The 17779-nt window shown below is 45.8% G+C and overlaps 2 protein-coding genes across 2 annotated transcripts in view; both read right to left on the reverse strand.

The window, feature by feature from the left end:
* LOC311235153 (LIM zinc-binding domain-containing Nebulette-like) overlaps positions 1–17779 on the reverse strand; it is a 489983-nt gene that overhangs the window by 12671 nt on the left and 459533 nt on the right. The window contains exon 5 of the mRNA XM_084322511.1: positions 454–640. Within this exon, the coding sequence (XP_084178637.1) occupies positions 454–640 (187 nt within the window). The remainder of the gene's footprint in view (positions 1–453; positions 641–17779) is intronic.
* The window catches only part of LOC311234986 (uncharacterized protein), a gene marked incomplete at both ends in the record, with an annotated part of 70566 nt that continues 57840 nt past the window's right edge, over positions 5054–17779 (reverse strand). Inside the window, 5 exons of the mRNA XM_084322296.1 lie at positions 5054–5185; positions 5759–5863; positions 10657–10764; positions 13441–13551; positions 14301–14408. Of these exons, the coding sequence (XP_084178422.1) occupies positions 5054–5185; positions 5759–5863; positions 10657–10764; positions 13441–13551; positions 14301–14408 (564 nt within the window). The remainder of the gene's footprint in view (positions 5186–5758; positions 5864–10656; positions 10765–13440; positions 13552–14300; positions 14409–17779) is intronic.

Genomic DNA, 17779 nt, shown 5'->3' on the forward strand with positions numbered 1-17779 from the left:
CAACTGTACAACGTGACGTTTTAGCTTCTTCATGTGGTGTGGCTCAGTATTAGATCTGATAGTTTCAGAGGCTGTAGTGAGCTCAATTTTAAATCTGATAGTTTTAGAAGCTGTAGTGAGCTCAGCTTTAGATCTGCCATTGGCTCTAATTAAGAGCCGATCATGAATGTACCTTGCCATTGGCTTTAATTAAGAGCCAATCATGGATGTACCTTGCCATTGGCTTTAATTAATAGCCAATCATGGATTTACCTTGCCATTGGCTTTAATAAATCCTAGAACCGACACTGGTGGTACGGTCTAGAGCCAATCACAGCCTTTCTTACCAGAATTGAACAAAACAAAAAGGCCAGAAACCTGAGGCTTAAAAAACAGAAGTTATCTTTCCAACAGCGAGACGACTTCTCATTTTAATTATCTTCTGAACACCAGACACACTGTGGAGCTACTGACCTACGGTAATGCCTCCAGGACGCCTGTCCAACTCCACCATTTGAGGGTGGATCCCTTTATTATAGCCCGCCTCCCCCATCGCGTGATTCACTCTCTGGAAGCGTTCCATGCTGGGGTCGTCCAATCCTGGTGTGGGTCCCCGGCTGCTCACTGAGCGTGACCTCTCAAAGTCCTCATGGTACTTAGCCTGGGGACGAGAGCAACACACACACACACACACACACACACACACACACACACACACACACACACACACACACACACACACACACACACACACACACACACGGACACACACACACACACACACACACACATACAACAGAGCTCAGAGGTGCCCATCCTTTAATTTTTCCAGGAATATGTTCGTCCTTCCTGACCGCCAGAGGTGGTGCTTAAAGCAGTGAATCTTCCATCATGCACAGTCGAGTATTCAAACCAACACATCACCTGTGACCCCTGATGACCCGAGCTAGGGTATATCTTCCTGTGTCATCAGTGGCTCGGTTCCTATTCATCAACTCTCTTCGCAGGTCTACCACCTTGTAGCGTTAGCTAAAGCTAAATCCATTATGTTACTCAAGAACATGCCCTATGACCACAAATAAGTCAATAGACAAAAATAGACAATATGTCCTAGTGTGAATGTTTGTCGAGATGTCAATATGTCCAATATGTCCTAGTGTGAACGTTTGTCAAGATGTCAATATGTCCTGGTGTGAATGTTTGTCGAGATGCCAATATGTCCAATATGTCCTGGTGTGAACGTTTGTCAAGATGTCAATATGTCCTGGTGTGAACGTTTGTCAATATGTCCAATATGTCCTGGTGTGAACGTTTGTCAAGATGTCAATAAGTCCTAGTGTGAATGTGTGTCAAGATGTCAATAAGTCCTAGTGTGAATGTTTGTCAAGACATACAACAATATGTCCTGGTGTCATTAAAATGGCATTGTATGACTATAGCCATGTCATTCAGCCATGTAATTTTCTGATGACAATAGGTGTGTGTGTGTGTGTGTGTGTGTGTGTGTGTGTGTGTGTGTGTGTGTGTGTGTGTGTGTGTGTGTGTGTGTGTGTGTGTGTGTGTGTGTGTAACTTACAGAGCTGATATTCTCCTGGTTTTGTCTAACTCTCTCCAGCTCTGGAGTCACACCTATACTGGTGGCCTGGAGCCCCTGCTTATACTTCACCTAGACACATGAAGTAAGCATGATGATAATAATACTAGTAATAATAATAACAACAATAACAACAACAACAACAACAACAACAACAACACCAACAACAACAACAACAACAACAATAACAATGAAGATGATACATAATAATAGTAATGACAATGATACTACTACTACTACTACTAATATGATGACGATTATTCTTATTATTAACACTTTATGCGCCATACCCGACATTTCTCAGGTTATCTCACCATCGGTTGAGCGCCAATCATCGTTTTTTCTTTTTTTCGATTTTAATATTCTATACACTGTCACGGACCTCTGTGTTATCATTGGAACTCATTCTGAGACCCAGAGAGTGCAATACCAGCCGAATCCTGCTAGGTGGCAGTATCGCCTACCCTTTGAAACCTTATTTCACACTGTGTGTTATATTTTATATGGTCCGGGTGGAGAATTTGGACCCAGGCAAGTGAAACGCTTCATCCGAGCACCTTGGAACGCGTCCAGTACACTTGATGCATATTTTGTGCCATTTCATGTCAGGGACGCGAATCCTACTTTTGATCCTACAATGATTTCACATTGATCGCAACGATCAACGTTAGGGATGCTCGATATTGTTTTTTTTATCGATACCGATATACCGATATTGTCCAACTCTTAATTTCCGATACCAATATCAACCGATACCGATATATGCAGGGCCCCCCCCCCCCCCCCAAAAAAACTGAATAATTTCAGGTAATTAACATTACATATCTCTTGTTGTGGAATTAACACAACATTATACATACTTTTGACAATAAATAAAATCTGAATTTGTTCTTACTTGCTTGCCTGGGTAAATACAGGTTATAGAAATGTAAAAAAAAAAAAAAAAAAATTATTTGAAAACCGATACCGATATTTTCCGATATCACATTTTTATGCCAATATCGGCTGATAATATCGGTAGGCCGATAATATCGGACATCCCTAATCAACGTAGTATTCAAAACGTATGCCGTTGCTGATGATCAGAGCATCACAAAACGACCCCCCCCCCCCTTTGATGCCTTCATGATGAAACATAATACCTATTATATACCTTTGATTTGGAAATAATATCGTGTCCAGGCGAGCAACGTAAACGACTTTCGCAAAATGCACATAGCGCTCCATAACTCAGCTTCCAGGAATTAGCCCGGATCACTCTGAAACTATACAATAATCACCACGGGATAACATACGAACGTATACATGAAGAAATTAACTATTTTTTACATGTTGGACGAGAGATAGTGACCGTCAAATGAGCCATAGTATTGTCTCCATAGCTATAATATAGAATATAGATATAGCTCTGCAAACATCGTGAGGCACAGTGAAAATGCCTATCTTTTAAAGCGTTGCCCATTGACTACAGGGATGGGGATAATGGCTGGCGCTGAATGAGTTAATAAAAATAACAATAATTATAATACCAATAACAACAACAATAATAAGAACATTACTTAATTAATTAATTACTACTACTACTACTACTAATAATAATAATACTACTAATAATGATGATAGCTATTAGTAGTAGTATTAGCACAAGTAGTACCATAAACAATAGTAGCAGTTCCCTAATCAGTCCCACCTGGTGATAGGGAGATGGATCCAAAGTTTATCAATGTCATTTTCATTATCATCTAAGTTATCCTAAGACATAACCTTTTAAATTCAAAATTAGTCCTGATAACTGTGGAATTGATGATTTAAAGAGTTGTACAAATGTGACCAGGCACAGATAGCTTCACAAGAAGGTTCTTACCTTCGAAATAAGCCATCACTTGTACAAATCGGGCGGATACTTTTCAATCTATGTCTTATTAACAAAGATGATAATAAAAAGAAAACCTCCCCCACCTAACACCTTTTACAGGTGAGAGGCATTCACTGGTAGGGGGTAGGTGCGCGAAAGGTGCCATATCTCAGCGCATGTGTTCGGGAGACCTGATTATGATCATGTCTCTACCACAACCACAACCCAAGCTGTGAGTGAATTACGCAAAGGGGAGCATTATGGCAGGAGACTTATTTTATAAAAAAGAGTGAGGTGCGGGCGGAAGTGGCAATTTTTCAAAGTAAAATACCCGGAAGAAAAGAAAAGAAATGTCCTTTTAAACAACTTTATTCTTTCTTTGCGGCCGCCGCCTAGTACAAAATGATCCACGGCCAGGTACCGGCCCCCAATCCGATACTCCGTTATGCACAAGTTTACAGACTTGCGGAGCACGTACTGGAGACGATTATTCTATGTGACTGCCAGCCAGCTTTTATGCGACGGAGAAATACACTTTCAATTGTGACGGAGAGAAGATCATCTCCCGATTCAGATACAATTTAACACAAACAGTTCCTGAGATATTAATGTTTCCCGCCAACAAACTGGGCCCGTTGTCTCGGATTTTGGTGTGTCTCCTCTCCGACACCTGAGACAGAATGTACTTAGCCAGTAGCCACTCCCCTCAGACACAACTGTAGTTTTTTCACACAGGGAGGAAGATAATTAATGTCAGAAAATCTAACAATAATTAACCCATTTGTCGTATTAAGTTTAGCAAATAAGGAGACATATAGAGAACATTTCAAAGCACTCAAAATTGCCAATATCTCCATTTTGACCTATTTCTGAATTGCTCAACATTTTGGGGTTTTCTGAGGAATCATGAGCCCCTTAACCAGACGGCCTAGACTGTGTCGGGTCACAAATATCTTTCAGTTGAAGAAAATGTAGTAGAGTATAATGGCAAACTCTTCATTGAAAGTGTGTGTGTGTGTGTGTGTGTGTGTGTGTGTGTGTGTGTGTGTGTGTGTGTGTGTGTGTGTGTGTGTGTGTGTGTGTGTGTGTGTGTGTGTGTGTGTGTGTCTTACAGAGCTGATGTTCTCTTGGTTGCGTCGCACCCTCTCCATCTCTTGTGTTTCCATCACTGCAGTTCCACTGGCCACGCCATCTTTGTACTGGACCTGAGATATATATATATATATATATATATATATATATATATATATATATATATATATATATATAGAGAGAGAGAGAGAGAGAAATAGAGAGAGAGAGAGAGAGAGAGAGAGAGAGATGGATTAATAGACAAGACAGATATAGAGAGAGATGGACAGACAGACATATAGATATATATATATATATACATAGATAGATAGACAGATACCTGGTACCTACATGTATGTTGCTGGTGGTTACAGCTAGTATCTACGTTGCTGGTGGTTACAGCTAGTATCTACGTTGCTGATGGTTACAGCTAGTATCTACGTTGCTGGTGGTTACAGCTAGTATCTACATTGCTGGTGGTTACAGCTAGTATCTACGTTGCTGGTGGTTACAGCTAGTATCTACATTGCTGGTGGTTAAAGCTAGTATCTACGTTAATGGAGGTTACAGCTGGTACCTACGTTGCTGAAGTTCTTGGTGTTCTCTCTAGCAAGGACAATCTCGGGCGTCTCAGTGACTGAAGACATCAGACTCTTCATCAACTTGGAGTCCCAGGAATAACGCAGCTGCCAAACAAGACCACAATGATGATGATAACGATGATGGTGATGACTCATGATGATGGGGACTGCCTCATTTACTCTCAATAACTGTCAAACTAAATGAATGTGTGCAAAACTGTTGCATTCTTTTGATGTGTGTGAGATCATGTGCAAAATAAATCAGCATTGTTTTTTGGTGAAGTGCCCCTTTAAGTAGGTCATATTTTGGCATTTGTTCATGTGGCCTACATCCCAGTCCAGTCTGCCTCTCTGACAGACCACAGGCCTACGATAACAGACCTGCTGTACCATCGCCTCACTCATAGCTACTGCTAACAGCTGCAGACAGAGAGGTCTTTCCAACAAGGTCTCATAAGTAAATGCATTCTTGCTCATAATGTGATCTGCATGGATCTGTATGTGTGTATAACTGTGTGTGTGTGTGTGTGTGTGTATGTGTGGATAACTGTGTGTGTGTGTGTGTGTGTGTGTGTGTGTGTGTGTGTGTGTGTGTGTGTGTGTGTGTGTGTGTGTGTGTGTGTGTGTGTGTGTGTGTGTGTGTGTGTGTGTGTGTGTGTGTGTGTGTGGAGCTCTCACAGAGCTGATGTTGTGTTGGTTGTTCTTGACTCTCGCCATCTCTGGTGTGTCTGAAACCACAGTGTAGCACGGCTTCAGTCTCTCTGCTTCATCCTTATACTTCTTCTACACAGCAGGAGAAAGAGAGAGACACACAGAGAGAGATGTTACTGGGCATGTGAGAGAGAGAGCGAGAAAAAGAGAGAGATAGAAAAAGAGAGAAAGAGAGAGAGACATTTCACTCATTTGTGCATACAAAATTAACATGCGGATGCCTTTCAACCAGTACCCTCCTGTCTAATGGTGGAAACACACACACAGTCCACTGAAGCGCAGCTGGTGCGAGAATTAGCCTGGTTGTTCACACCAGCAGTAGAGCAGTAGCCTGGTTGTTCACACCAGCAGTAGAGCAGTAGCCTGGTTGTTCACACCAGCAGTAGAGCAGTAGCCTGGTTGTTCACACCAGCAGTAGAGCAGTAGCCTGGTTGTTCACACCAGCAGTAGAGCAGTAGCCTGGTTGTTCACACCAGCAGTAGAGCAGTAGCCTGGTTGTTCACACCAGGAGTAGAGCAGTAGCCTGGTTGTTCACACCAGCAGTAGAGCAGCAGCCTGGTTGTTCACACCAGCAGTAGAGCAGCAGCCTGGTTGTTCACACCAGCAGTAGAGCAGTAGCCTGGTTGTTCACACCAGCAGTAGAACAGTAGCCATGTTGTTCACACCAGCAGTAGAGCAGTAGCCTGGTTGTTCACACCAGCAGTAGAGCAGTAGCCTGGTTGTTCACACCAGCAGTAGAGCAGTAGCCTGGTTGTTCACACCAGCAGTAGAGCAGCAGCCTGGTTGTTCACACCATCAGTAGAGCAGTAGCCTGGTTGTTCACACCAGCAGTAGAGCAGTAGCCTGGTTGTTCACACCAGCAGTAGAGCAGTCGCCTGGTTGTTCACACCAGCAGTAGAGCAGTAGCCTGGTTGTTCACACCAGCAGTAGAGCAGTAGTCTGGTTGTTCACACCAGCAGTACAGCAGTAGCCTGGTTGTTCACACCAGAAGTAGAGCAGTAGCCTGGTTGTTCACACCAGAAGTAGAGCAGTAGCCTGGTTGTTCACACCAGCAGTAGAGCAGTAGCCTGGTTGTTCACACCAGCAGTAGAGCAGTAGTCTGGTTGTTCACACCAGCAGTAGAGCAGCAGCCTGGTTGTTCACACCATCAGTAGAGCAGTAGCCTGGTTGTTCACACCAGCAGTAGAGCAGTAGCCTGGTTGTTCACACCAGCAGTAGAGCAGTAGCCTGGTTGTTCACACCAGAAGTAGAGCAGTAGCCTGGTTGTTCACACCAGCAGTAGAGCAGTAGCCTGGTTGTTCACACCAGAAGTAGAGCAGTAGCCTGGTTGTAGCCTGGTTGTTCACACCAGCAGTAGAGCAGTAGCCTGGTTGTTCACACCAGCAGTAGAGCAGTAGCCTGGTTGTTCACACCAGCAGTACAGCAGTAGCCTGGTTGTTCACACCAGCAGTAGAGCAGCAGCCTGGTTGTTCACACCAGCAGTAGAGCAGTAGTCTGGTTGTTCACACCAGCAGTAGAGCAGTAGCCTGGTTGTTCACACCAGCAGTAGAGCAGTAGCCTGGTTGTTCACACCAGCAGTAGAGCAGTAGCCTGGTTGTTCACACCAGCAGTAGAGCAGTAGTCTGGTTGTTCACACCAGCAGTAGAGCAGTATCCTGGTTGTTCACACCAGCAGTAGAGCAGTAGCCTGGTTGTTCACACCAGCAGTAGAGCAGTAGCCTGGTTGTTCACACCAGCAGTAGAGCAGTAGTCTGGTTGTTCACACCAGCAGTAGAGCAGTAGCCTGGTTGTTCACACCAGAAGTAGAGCAGTAGCCTGGTTGTTCACACCAGCAGTAGAGCAGTAGCCTGGTTGTTCACACCAGCAGTAGAGCAGTAGCCTGGTTGTTCACACCAGCAGTAGAGCAGTAGCCTGGTTGTTCACACCAGCAGTAGAGCAGTAGCCTGGTTGTTCACACCAGCAGTAGAGCAGTAGCCTGGTTGTTCACACCAGAAGTAGAGCAGTAGCCTGGTTGTTCACACCAGAAGTAGAGCAGTAGCCTGGTCAAATATCTCCTTTATGTTACTTAGATGTAGATATCTCAGGCCCCTCCCCCCAGCATGTTACCTGGCTGTAGATATCTCTCAGGCCCCTCCCCCCAGCATGTTACTTAGATGTAGATATCTCTCAGGCCCCTCCCCCCAGCATGTTACCTGACTGTAGATATCTCTCAGGCCCCTCCTCCCAGCATGTTACTTAGCTGTAGATATCTCTCAGGCCCCTCCCCCCAGCATGTTACTTAGCTGTAGATATCTCTCAGGCCCCTCCTCCCAGCATGTTACCTGGCTGTAGATATCTCCCAGGCCCCTCCCCCCAGCATGTTACCTGGCTGTAGGTATCTCTCAGGCCCCTCCCCCAGCATGTTACCTGGCTGTAGATATCTCTCAGGCCCCTCCCCCAGCATGTTACTTAGCTGTAGATATCTCTCAGGCCCCTCCCCCAGCATGTTACCTGGCTGTAGATATCTCTCAGGCCCCTCCTCCAGCATGTTACCTGGCTATAGATATCTTTCAGGTAGGCAGCATGGAGCAACTCAGGAGTGTCCGTCACTGAGCCATAAGAGTTCTCTCTCAGCTGACTCTCAGCTGTCTGTTTCCTGTATTCCTTCTACAACGAGAGAGAGAGAGAGAGAGAGAGAGAGAGAGAGAGAGAGAGAGAGAGAGAGAGAGAGAGAAGAACTCAATAAAGTATCTATCTATCTATCTATCTATCTATCTATCTATCTATCTATCTATCTATCTATCTATCTATCTATCTATCTATCTATCTATCTATCTATCTATCTATCTATCTCCCAGTCACAGCATCCAGAAAGTACGGCTATGCGGACGATCTTGCCATCATGCTGAGAAGACCCACATGGAAGGCACTGGAGGACGGTCTTAACCAAGACATGGACATCCTAGGAGCCTATCTACAAAAGTGGCGCCTACAGCTCAGCACCAGCAAGACCGTTTCAGCAGCATACCATCTCTGCAACAGAGATGCCAAGAGGGAACTGGAGGTATATGCTGACCACAAGCGTCTGGAGTCCCAGCAAGCCCCTAAATACCTTGGCGTGCGTCTGGATCGGACACTGTCCTTCAAACAACACCTCGAAGATGTCAGGGCAAAGACAACATCAAGGGTTGCGCTGATCCGACGCCTCGCAGGTACAACCTGGGGAGCCACTGCCAAGACCCTTCGGATATCCACCCAAGCCCTGGTCTTCTCGGCAGCAGAGTACTGTGCCCCAGTCTGGAGCAGAAGCCCGCACGTTAAAAAAGTTGATGCGGCTACTAACAACGCCCTCCGGATCATCACTGGATGCCTGAAGGCTACACCCGTCTTCCTGCTGCCAGTCCTTGCAGGAATCGCACCAGCTGGCCTACGACGAGATGCTGCCACTCTCGCCCTAGCAAGGAAGGCAGTGAAGCATGACTGGCACATCCTACACAACACCACAACAACAACAGCACCTATGAGCAGACTCAAGTCCCGCCACCCCTACAACAAGGTGGCACAAGAGATGCTCCGTTCCACCACTGAGGACCTATCCAGAAATGGATGGCTGGCGGCAGCCTGGAAGAGAGAGTGGGAGAGTGCTGGGCCAACCCGTATCCACCACCACATCTGGGATCCAGGAGATGGCGCCACAGGAGACGATCTTCCACGCCGGCAATGGGTTCTGCTGAACCGTTTAAGATCTGGGGTTGGTCGCTTTAAAGCATCATTAAAGAAGTGGGGCCTGGCAGACAGCGCTGCATGTGAGTGTGGAGACCCTGAGCAGAGTGTTGACCACATCCTGACCATCTGCCCCCTATACAAACCACCCTCGGAAGCCAGCCTCTTTGATGTGGGACCAGAGTTAAGGGCATGGCTACAAGATACGGAGTTGGACCTCTGACGTTACACGAAAGAAGAAGAAGATATGAATGAAAGAGTGAACAAAAGAAAGAATGAATGACTGAACATTAGGACTATAGGACTACACACTATAAAATTGCAGACCTAAAAAGGCCTTCTTGTTCCAAAACATCACATCGCTCTGAGAGAAGAATAAAGCATAGGAAATGGGCAAGGACCAGTGTTTTCTGTTGTGGATGGTTAAAGGTTTTGTCTGCATGTTGTGGTGTGAATTAAAAACCTTTTTGTTTCTGGATCCTGTGTGCTGCCTGTCTGGAACTTCCTGGTTCTCTCACCCAGAACTCCAATCATGAGACTCTGTAAGTAAGCTAATGGCTATGCATCAATTACACGACTGTAAAAACTGCTGCCGCTTAACTGATGAGGTCAAAATCAAACGCCTTGCCAGTGAAGGAAGAGACATCCTCGAACCTAAAGGGCCATTCAGAGTCAAACCCAGAGGGCCATTCAGAGTCAAACCCAGAGAGTCATTCAGAGTCAACCCCAGAGGGCCATTCAGAGTCCAACCCAGAGAGTCATTCAGAGTCAAACCTAGAGAGTCATTCAGAGTCAGACCTAGAGAGTCATTCAGAGTCAAACCTAGAGAGTCATTCAGAGTCAAACCCAGAGGGCCATTCAGAGTCAAACCTAGAGAGTCATTCAGAGTCAAACCCAGAGGGTCATTCAGAGTCAAACCTAGAGAGTCATTCAGAGTCAAACCCAGAGGGCCATTCAGAGTCAAACCTAGAGAGTCATTCAGAGTCAAACCTAGAGAGTCATTCAGAGTCAAACCCAGAGGGTCATTCAGAGTCAAACCCAGAGGGCCATTCAGAGAGAGAGAGAGAGAGAGAGAGAGAGAGAGAGAGAGAGAGAGAGAGAGAGAGAGAGAGAGAGAGAGAGAGAGAGAGAGAGAGAGAGAGAGAGAGAGAGAGAGAGAGATACCTCACTCTGCATCTTCTGGGACTCTTTGGAGACCCTGTATGCCTCAGTGTCCACAAACTCCATCTGAGAACGTCCTTTACTCCTCTCATACTCCTCCTTGTACTTTGCCTAACACACACACACACACACACACACACACACACACACACACACACACACACACACACACACACACACACACACACACACACACACACACACACACACACACACACACACACACACACACACACACACACGATAAAAGTTATATAACATAACTTTTTTATAGAGCTGTCAGTTTATCACGTTAATTAGATTAATTAATTACGCAGCAAATTATCGCTTTATGAAAATTAACGCAAAATTACATTTTATTTAATAATTTATTTTACTATTATTATTTTTTTAATCTCATTCATTCCATAAGAACGTAGAATAAACATTTACAGACTTTTTTTTTTAAATGGTCCATTTGCATGTTCTTGGTATCTGATTCTAGGGACATCTATGGATCTCAGGGAATGTATTCCCAGTGTCAGAAATACTGTGTCTGTTACTAGGCTTGAGTAAATTGTAATGAACCAAATGAGAATATCAATAACATTTTATTACATTTTTTTTTATCTTTGACTGTGAATAACACCATGCTAAAATTGACCAGACCTGAAAAATCTAAGCAAATGAATAAAGGGAAGATGATTAAACAGAAGGTTTTGTAGATACTGTACAGTACTGAATTCTGCCATCCGGACACATGCAATTTGAAATATGATTATAGAATATAGAATATCAGGCCTATAAATGCCCTTCTTATGGCCAAGTTGCACATCTATGGATCGGGCCAAATCTCCCCTTTCCAATGGCACAGTTCAATCTGGATTTAGTATCACCAGGCGTGATTCACGAACCGTGAATGAAATCTACTGTAAGTACACTTTTTTATAATGTAAATTTCATTTTTCATCAGATTGCAACGCCGTTTTTTGCATAGACGTTCACAGAAAGGTAGAGAAACTAACTGCGTTCTGTTTTATGGCAATAACGTTCAGGTTTGTGGGAGATAATCCCGAAAAATAAGAGAAATAAAAAAGTGAATCCAGAAGTCAGATGATTGACGGGGGCTGGCGTGAGATTGTAGTAAACAAATTGTTATGCGATTAAAATGCGATTAATTAGATTAATTAATTACAAATCCTGTAATTAATTAGATTCATTTTTTTAATCGCCTGACAGCACTACTTATTTTGTTTCATGTGTGCTGTGTGAAGCCTCCCGGTTCAAACCGGGCCAGAACTCCATAACACTCTGACTCTGTAAGTCAGCTAACGACTCAGTAAGTCAGCTAACGACTCTGTAAGTCAGCTAATAGTGATGCTACATATAAGTGATGCTACATATAAGTGATGCTACATATAAGTGATGTTACTAAGTGATGCTACATATAAGTGCTGCTACATATAAATGATGCTACATATAAGTGATGTTACTAAGTGATGCTACATAGAAGTGATGCTACATAGAAGTGATGTTACTAAGTGATGCTACATATAAGTGATGCTACATAGAAGTTGGATGGCGCAGCTAAGTGGCGCAGTGGGCAAGGCGCTCGCCACTAACGCAGGAGATGCTGGGTTCGAGCCCAGCTCTCGGCGTTGCTTCCGGCTTGGCTGGTCGTTCATACTAATACAATTGGCAGTATTAGGGGGTGGGAAAGCCGGTGGGTGGGGATCGGACGTTGTGGACAGTGACTCCTACAGATCGGTTGGTGCGCCTGTACAGCAGAATCAGGACGTATCGGGGGCAGCGTGAGCCTCCCACGTGCTACTCCTCGCCACTGAGAGATCGCGCTGTGCAGGTGAAAATATGCGACGGCTGCCTCCTCGTGTACCAGAGGGGACACGTGATGCAAGGCTTCGTCCACATTGCAGCCGACCGGTGGGAGGCATGGTCTAGCAACGTTCGAGACAGGGGAGGGAAGAATTGGATAATACGAAATTGGGATGGGAGAAAAATAGAAAATGGGGAGAAAAAGTAGATAAAAAAAATATATATATTATGGCGAGCACTTCTATTCTGGGAATTGCTTAGAAAAACCCCTTATGGTCAATATACCTAGAGAATATATATTATCTGAATGCCCTATGTGTCTAGTTTGTGTTTGTAAACCTAAAGGTCACAATACTTAATGTTATACAGTGAGGTCAAGTAAGAAAAAAGGCTACTATGGGGACTAAAATCATCACATATGTATACAATTGGGCACATTGGATCCACAAGTCTCAGCCTTCCATGCACACCCAATTTATGCAATTATAATTATTATATTATATGTTAGTATATGGAGTATAGTATATAGGGATCCCAGTATGCAGAAATAGTCAAATACATAACAAAATACAAGCAAAAATAACACATTTTACATTTGTATAGTTTTTTGTCCAAAACTGCATGGCAGTTAGCATAAAGTGGACATGTCTATAAAGAGGAGACTTGTGGGTACTCATAGAATCCACTTTAATTCAATATCTTGAGGTCAGAGGTCAACAGGGGCATTCCAGATTTTCCAGGAAAATGTAGCCTTTAGCATTATTTAGCCCCCTTTCCAACAAGATAGCACAACAGTTTCCCTGCGGGGCTCTGGGGGTTAAATGGACAAAATAGTCAAATATATTTTGGATTGGGGCTTTAATGTGTGTGTGTGTGTGTGTGTGTGTGTGTGTGTGTGTGTGTGTGTGTGTGTGTGTGTGTGTGTGTGTGTGTGTGTGTGTGTGTGTGTGTGTGTGTGTGTGTGTGTGTGTGTACCTCGCTGAGCAGGGTGCTAGCATGGCGGGCTGTCAGGTAGCCTGGGGTCTGGTCAACATCCACCATCGCTCTCCCCTTCAGCGTCTCATCATACTCCTTGTGATACTCCCTCTGATGGACCGACAGAGAGAGACACACACAGACAGAGACAGAGACACAATGTTCTACAATGTTATATCTTGTGAACTGTTTTGGTAATATTGTTAATTGTTTTGTTTTTATAGTGTATGAAATAAGCCATATGAGAAAGAGAGAGAAAGAGAGAGAGAGCAGGATTTTCAAAATAGGTTTGAAAGACAAATAAGAATAAAGAGAGAGGTGGAGGGAGGCAACCTGACCTGCCAGATGGTCTGTTACAAAATAACCATCTGTGAAGTCGTCCTTTGGCAAGTATTTCATACCACTTAATGTAAATAAATCCTAACTATCCCTTTAAGTTTCACTGCCACTCAACTGATGAGGGTATCAAAATCAAACACCTGATGAAGGAAGAGACATTCTCGAGCCTAGTGGGCCATCCAGAGTCCAAGCCTGGGATGACCGCCAGAACTCTGGGGGTTTTCCTAATTCTGCCTCAACGCAATTCTGCCGCAGTTGGGTTCGCTTCGATCTGGCAAAATGTCTTCGCCATCACCAAAACACAAAAACAACATGGGCACCTGCAACAGCATCAACAGACTAGAGAAACAGAGGCTGACAAAGAGAGATAGATAGAGACAGACAGAGAGAGAGAGAGAGAGAGAGAGAGAGAGAGAGAGAGAGAGAGAGAGAGAGAGAGAGAGAGAGAGAGAGAGAGAGAGAGAGAGAGAGAGAGAGAGAGAGAGAGAGAGAGAGAGAGAGAGAGAGAGAGAGAGAGTTACCTCACTCTGCATCTTCTGGGACTCTCTGGAGACCCTGTATGCCAGAGTGTCCCCAAACTCCATCTGAGAACGTCCTTTGCTCCTCTCATACTCCTCCTTGTACTTCACCTAACACACACACACACGCATGCACGCACGCACGCACACACGCACGCACACACACACACACACACACACACACACACACACATGCACACGCACACACATGATAATCCCATGTCAGAATCAAAACTAAATCCTGGTGAACAAAAGAACAGTTCTCAAACATGAACCGAGCCAACAGCACCTCTTGCTAAGTTCATCTTTTTAGCAGGGTGTAAAAAGCACCCAGAAATTATACTTAAGTGAAAGTATGGGTACCGTCTCAAAATCGTACTCAAGTAAAAGTCAGAGTATCTGGCTAAAAACACACTTGAGTAAAAGTAAAAAACGTTTCTACTTTTAAATGTACTTAAGTACTAAAAAGTTAAAGTAAAAAGTTTTTTTTATGACTGTATATTCTTCTGATAGCAGGTGTTTAATCAAATATCCCCGCTTTCTTGCACAAGGACCAATCAGCATGGGTATGGGCGGGTTAATTTTCCATTGATGGGGATTTGATTAGCTGTTTTTAAATAAAGTGTGGCCGCAGGATTAATAACATTAACGTTAGTTCGGCCAGAGAAACAAATATACTAATTAAAATGGTTGGACCTGTGAGATTTGTACTTTGTAGTTCTATATCATACTGGCTCCGCTCAGCGTCAGTCTGCACTAACCTCACTTTGTGCACAGCACTGAATAAAAAATCCACAATGTACCTTTACATACCGACATCCGTCTGGCCACACCCCTATCCGCTTACCTTCATAAGCAGGTGTGTGGTCACCTACTCGCCTCCTTCTTCACTTTCACCACAAGGAAGTGCCTGTTATATACCCACTTGACGAGGTTGTTAGCTGAAGAAAGTTGAGTTACGTGTTTAAATTTTTTCTTGCTTTTTTCTTTCTCTCATAAATTTTAAAAAGAAAAAAGCGAAGTCATAATGTTTACCTCGGAGGGTCGCGCTAGCAACGTCACCCTTCACCAGCGGTTCTCCATTGCCTCCTCTGTCGTGCATCTTGGAGCGGGGTTGAGGCCTCTTTCGTGGTCGGCAGCCGCGCCCGGTAGGCGTCCGATAGATAGTTTGCCTGTCCAAGGAGCTGGTGCACCAGCGCCGTCTCCTGTGCGATGGCCTGGTTCCGGCTCTGGTTCCTTTGCCTCCGGAGAGTCGTCCGCTGTTGGGCGGCCGGCTCCTCTGGTTGTGGAGGATTTGAGACGCAAACCTTTTGCGTCGGCTCGCTCCCGTCGCAAGATGGTGGCTTGTAGACGCGAACGGCCTGGTTTTGGTGAGTTGCTGGAGCCGGATGAGGATGCGTCTGATTCTCCATGGCCGATGGAAACAGAGGACTACATGGTAGAAGCGGACGGGTTCTTGTTCGACGCCCCGGTGGAGACATGTCCGCCGCCCGTCCAGGTAACACTGGAGGGGGGTGAGATGTCTCCTTGGGATTCCTCGTACGCAGATTTTGGGTTAGAACCTCCGACTCGGCGGCGGGATGCCCTGCTATCAGCCACATCAGAATGTGGCTGTGTAACCAGTAGTCTGCTGCATGTGAGGGACGCGAGCTCGGTGGGGGAAAGTATGCAGGGGGAACTGCGTGCTTTGTTCCCCAAGCTCATGGCGGCGGCGGCAGTCGCAAACGGTGTGCCGCTGCCGCAGCCACTGCCTGTTCCTATTCCTGATGATCTCATAGGTCATCTATGGCAACGCCGTCCTGTGAGAGGGATTGACGTTGTCTGTCCATTTTTCCCTTCAATGGAGGCCTACGTCCGTCAGGGACAGGTGGTCTCCCACATCATGGGCCTCACCCCCGCCTACGTGCAAGTCACGAGGGTGGTGGGTTTGGTAGAAGGCATGAAGGAGGGCGTGCCTCGGCTTGATAGGCCGATGGCAGTGCTCCTTTGTCCTGAGGTGGTGTGGGAGCCGTTACGGAAGCCGGTTCCCCAAGGGAAATCGGCGAGGAGGTTGGCTTACTGGAGTGACCAGTCATTTATCTCCGCGACGCAATCTCTGGCTGCCACTTCTAACATCGCGCAGCTGGTGAGATTCATGTCCGGGATACTGACGGGCGGTATGGAGCTGACTGATTTGCAACATGATCAGCTCGCCCAGGCGGCAGGAGCCATCCTGCATTTGATCCAGCCGCAGGCCATAGCCGCTGGGAAAGTACGTGCCCTGGCCACTCTAGTCCAGCGCCACCTTTGGCTGGAGCAGGCGCGTGTGCCGGAGAAGAAGAGGACTCCACTTCTGACGGCACCCCTCTCCGATGCTGGACTTTTCGGGTCGGCACTGCAATTGATGACCTCAACCTGCAGGGTGATGCAGGAGGAGCGTTCCGTGCTCCAACCTCATTTCCCCCCGCCCGATGTCGCCGGTGGAGTCAGACGGCAGGCTCATCGTCGGGGTTCCGCCGCCGTAGCCGCCGCTGCTACCACCGCCACTGCTGGACCTTCGGCAAAGAAGGCCAGGAGGAGAGAGGGCGCCTCCGCCACTGCAGCCGGCCCATCTACGCCCGGAGGTGACGGTAGGGATCGTCATGACCAGCCTCCGATCGTTTACCGTCCCTCCGGGGCTCCCCGGGGTGGCAAGTCCCGAGCGGCTCGTGGCAGGCGTCGCTGAAAGTTGACTTTTTCCCTCTGTGGTCCCCCCCTGTTCCCTTCCCGGCCCAAATATGATTTGTTTATAGAAAATAAAGAGTCCCTCCTAAAAGGTTTCCCTGACTCCGCACCTATCACAGGCGGTTGAGTCATGGGTTTCCCCCCGTCATAGAAAACGTCACTAGGCACGTTTCTATTGGACGACGGCTTCCGTGAGTTTTTTCAGACCCGTATGTAGGGTCTGTTATTGTCAAGTTGTCGGGGCAGAGCGTAGGAACTTACTGTTCTACTACGCTCGATATACGTGTGACTTGAGTCTGTTGGTCACATGACTCAATGTTACCGTGACTTTTCAATCTATGGCTCACGTGGGAAGTCTCTTTGAGGATTCCCGTCTCCTCTCTGTGGTGAGGGTGGCGGGATGTAAGAATGTAAACAATTTTTACCCTCGGCCGCGTCACGTGGGATTCATGTCAGTCAGTGTTTCTTTCTTTTTAATAATAAAAAGAGTGAAGAATATGAAGCACGACAACTTCTTGTCGTTCTCCCAGGCGACTTGAAGGACCAATGTCTGGTGTCTGGTTAGACTATCCATTGATGTGCTTGGGTCTCGACGCGTACATAGTGCTGGCTCTGGGTGTTTTCTGATAAGAATCACGCAGGAGGCTAGTACGCCTTGGTTGCTCGTTATTAAAACAGCGTTATTATAGGGCAACTGGGATGGGGGATTTTTTCCTCTTCCGAGCGCCTGTTACTGGGTCTCGACGGATTCTTGTTCATATCTGGGGGATGTTAACAGA

Source organism: Notolepis coatsorum (assembly GCF_963971535.1).
Source record: "Notolepis coatsorum genome assembly, chromosome: 10".
Taxonomy (NCBI): domain Eukaryota; kingdom Metazoa; phylum Chordata; class Actinopteri; order Aulopiformes; family Paralepididae; genus Notolepis; species Notolepis coatsorum.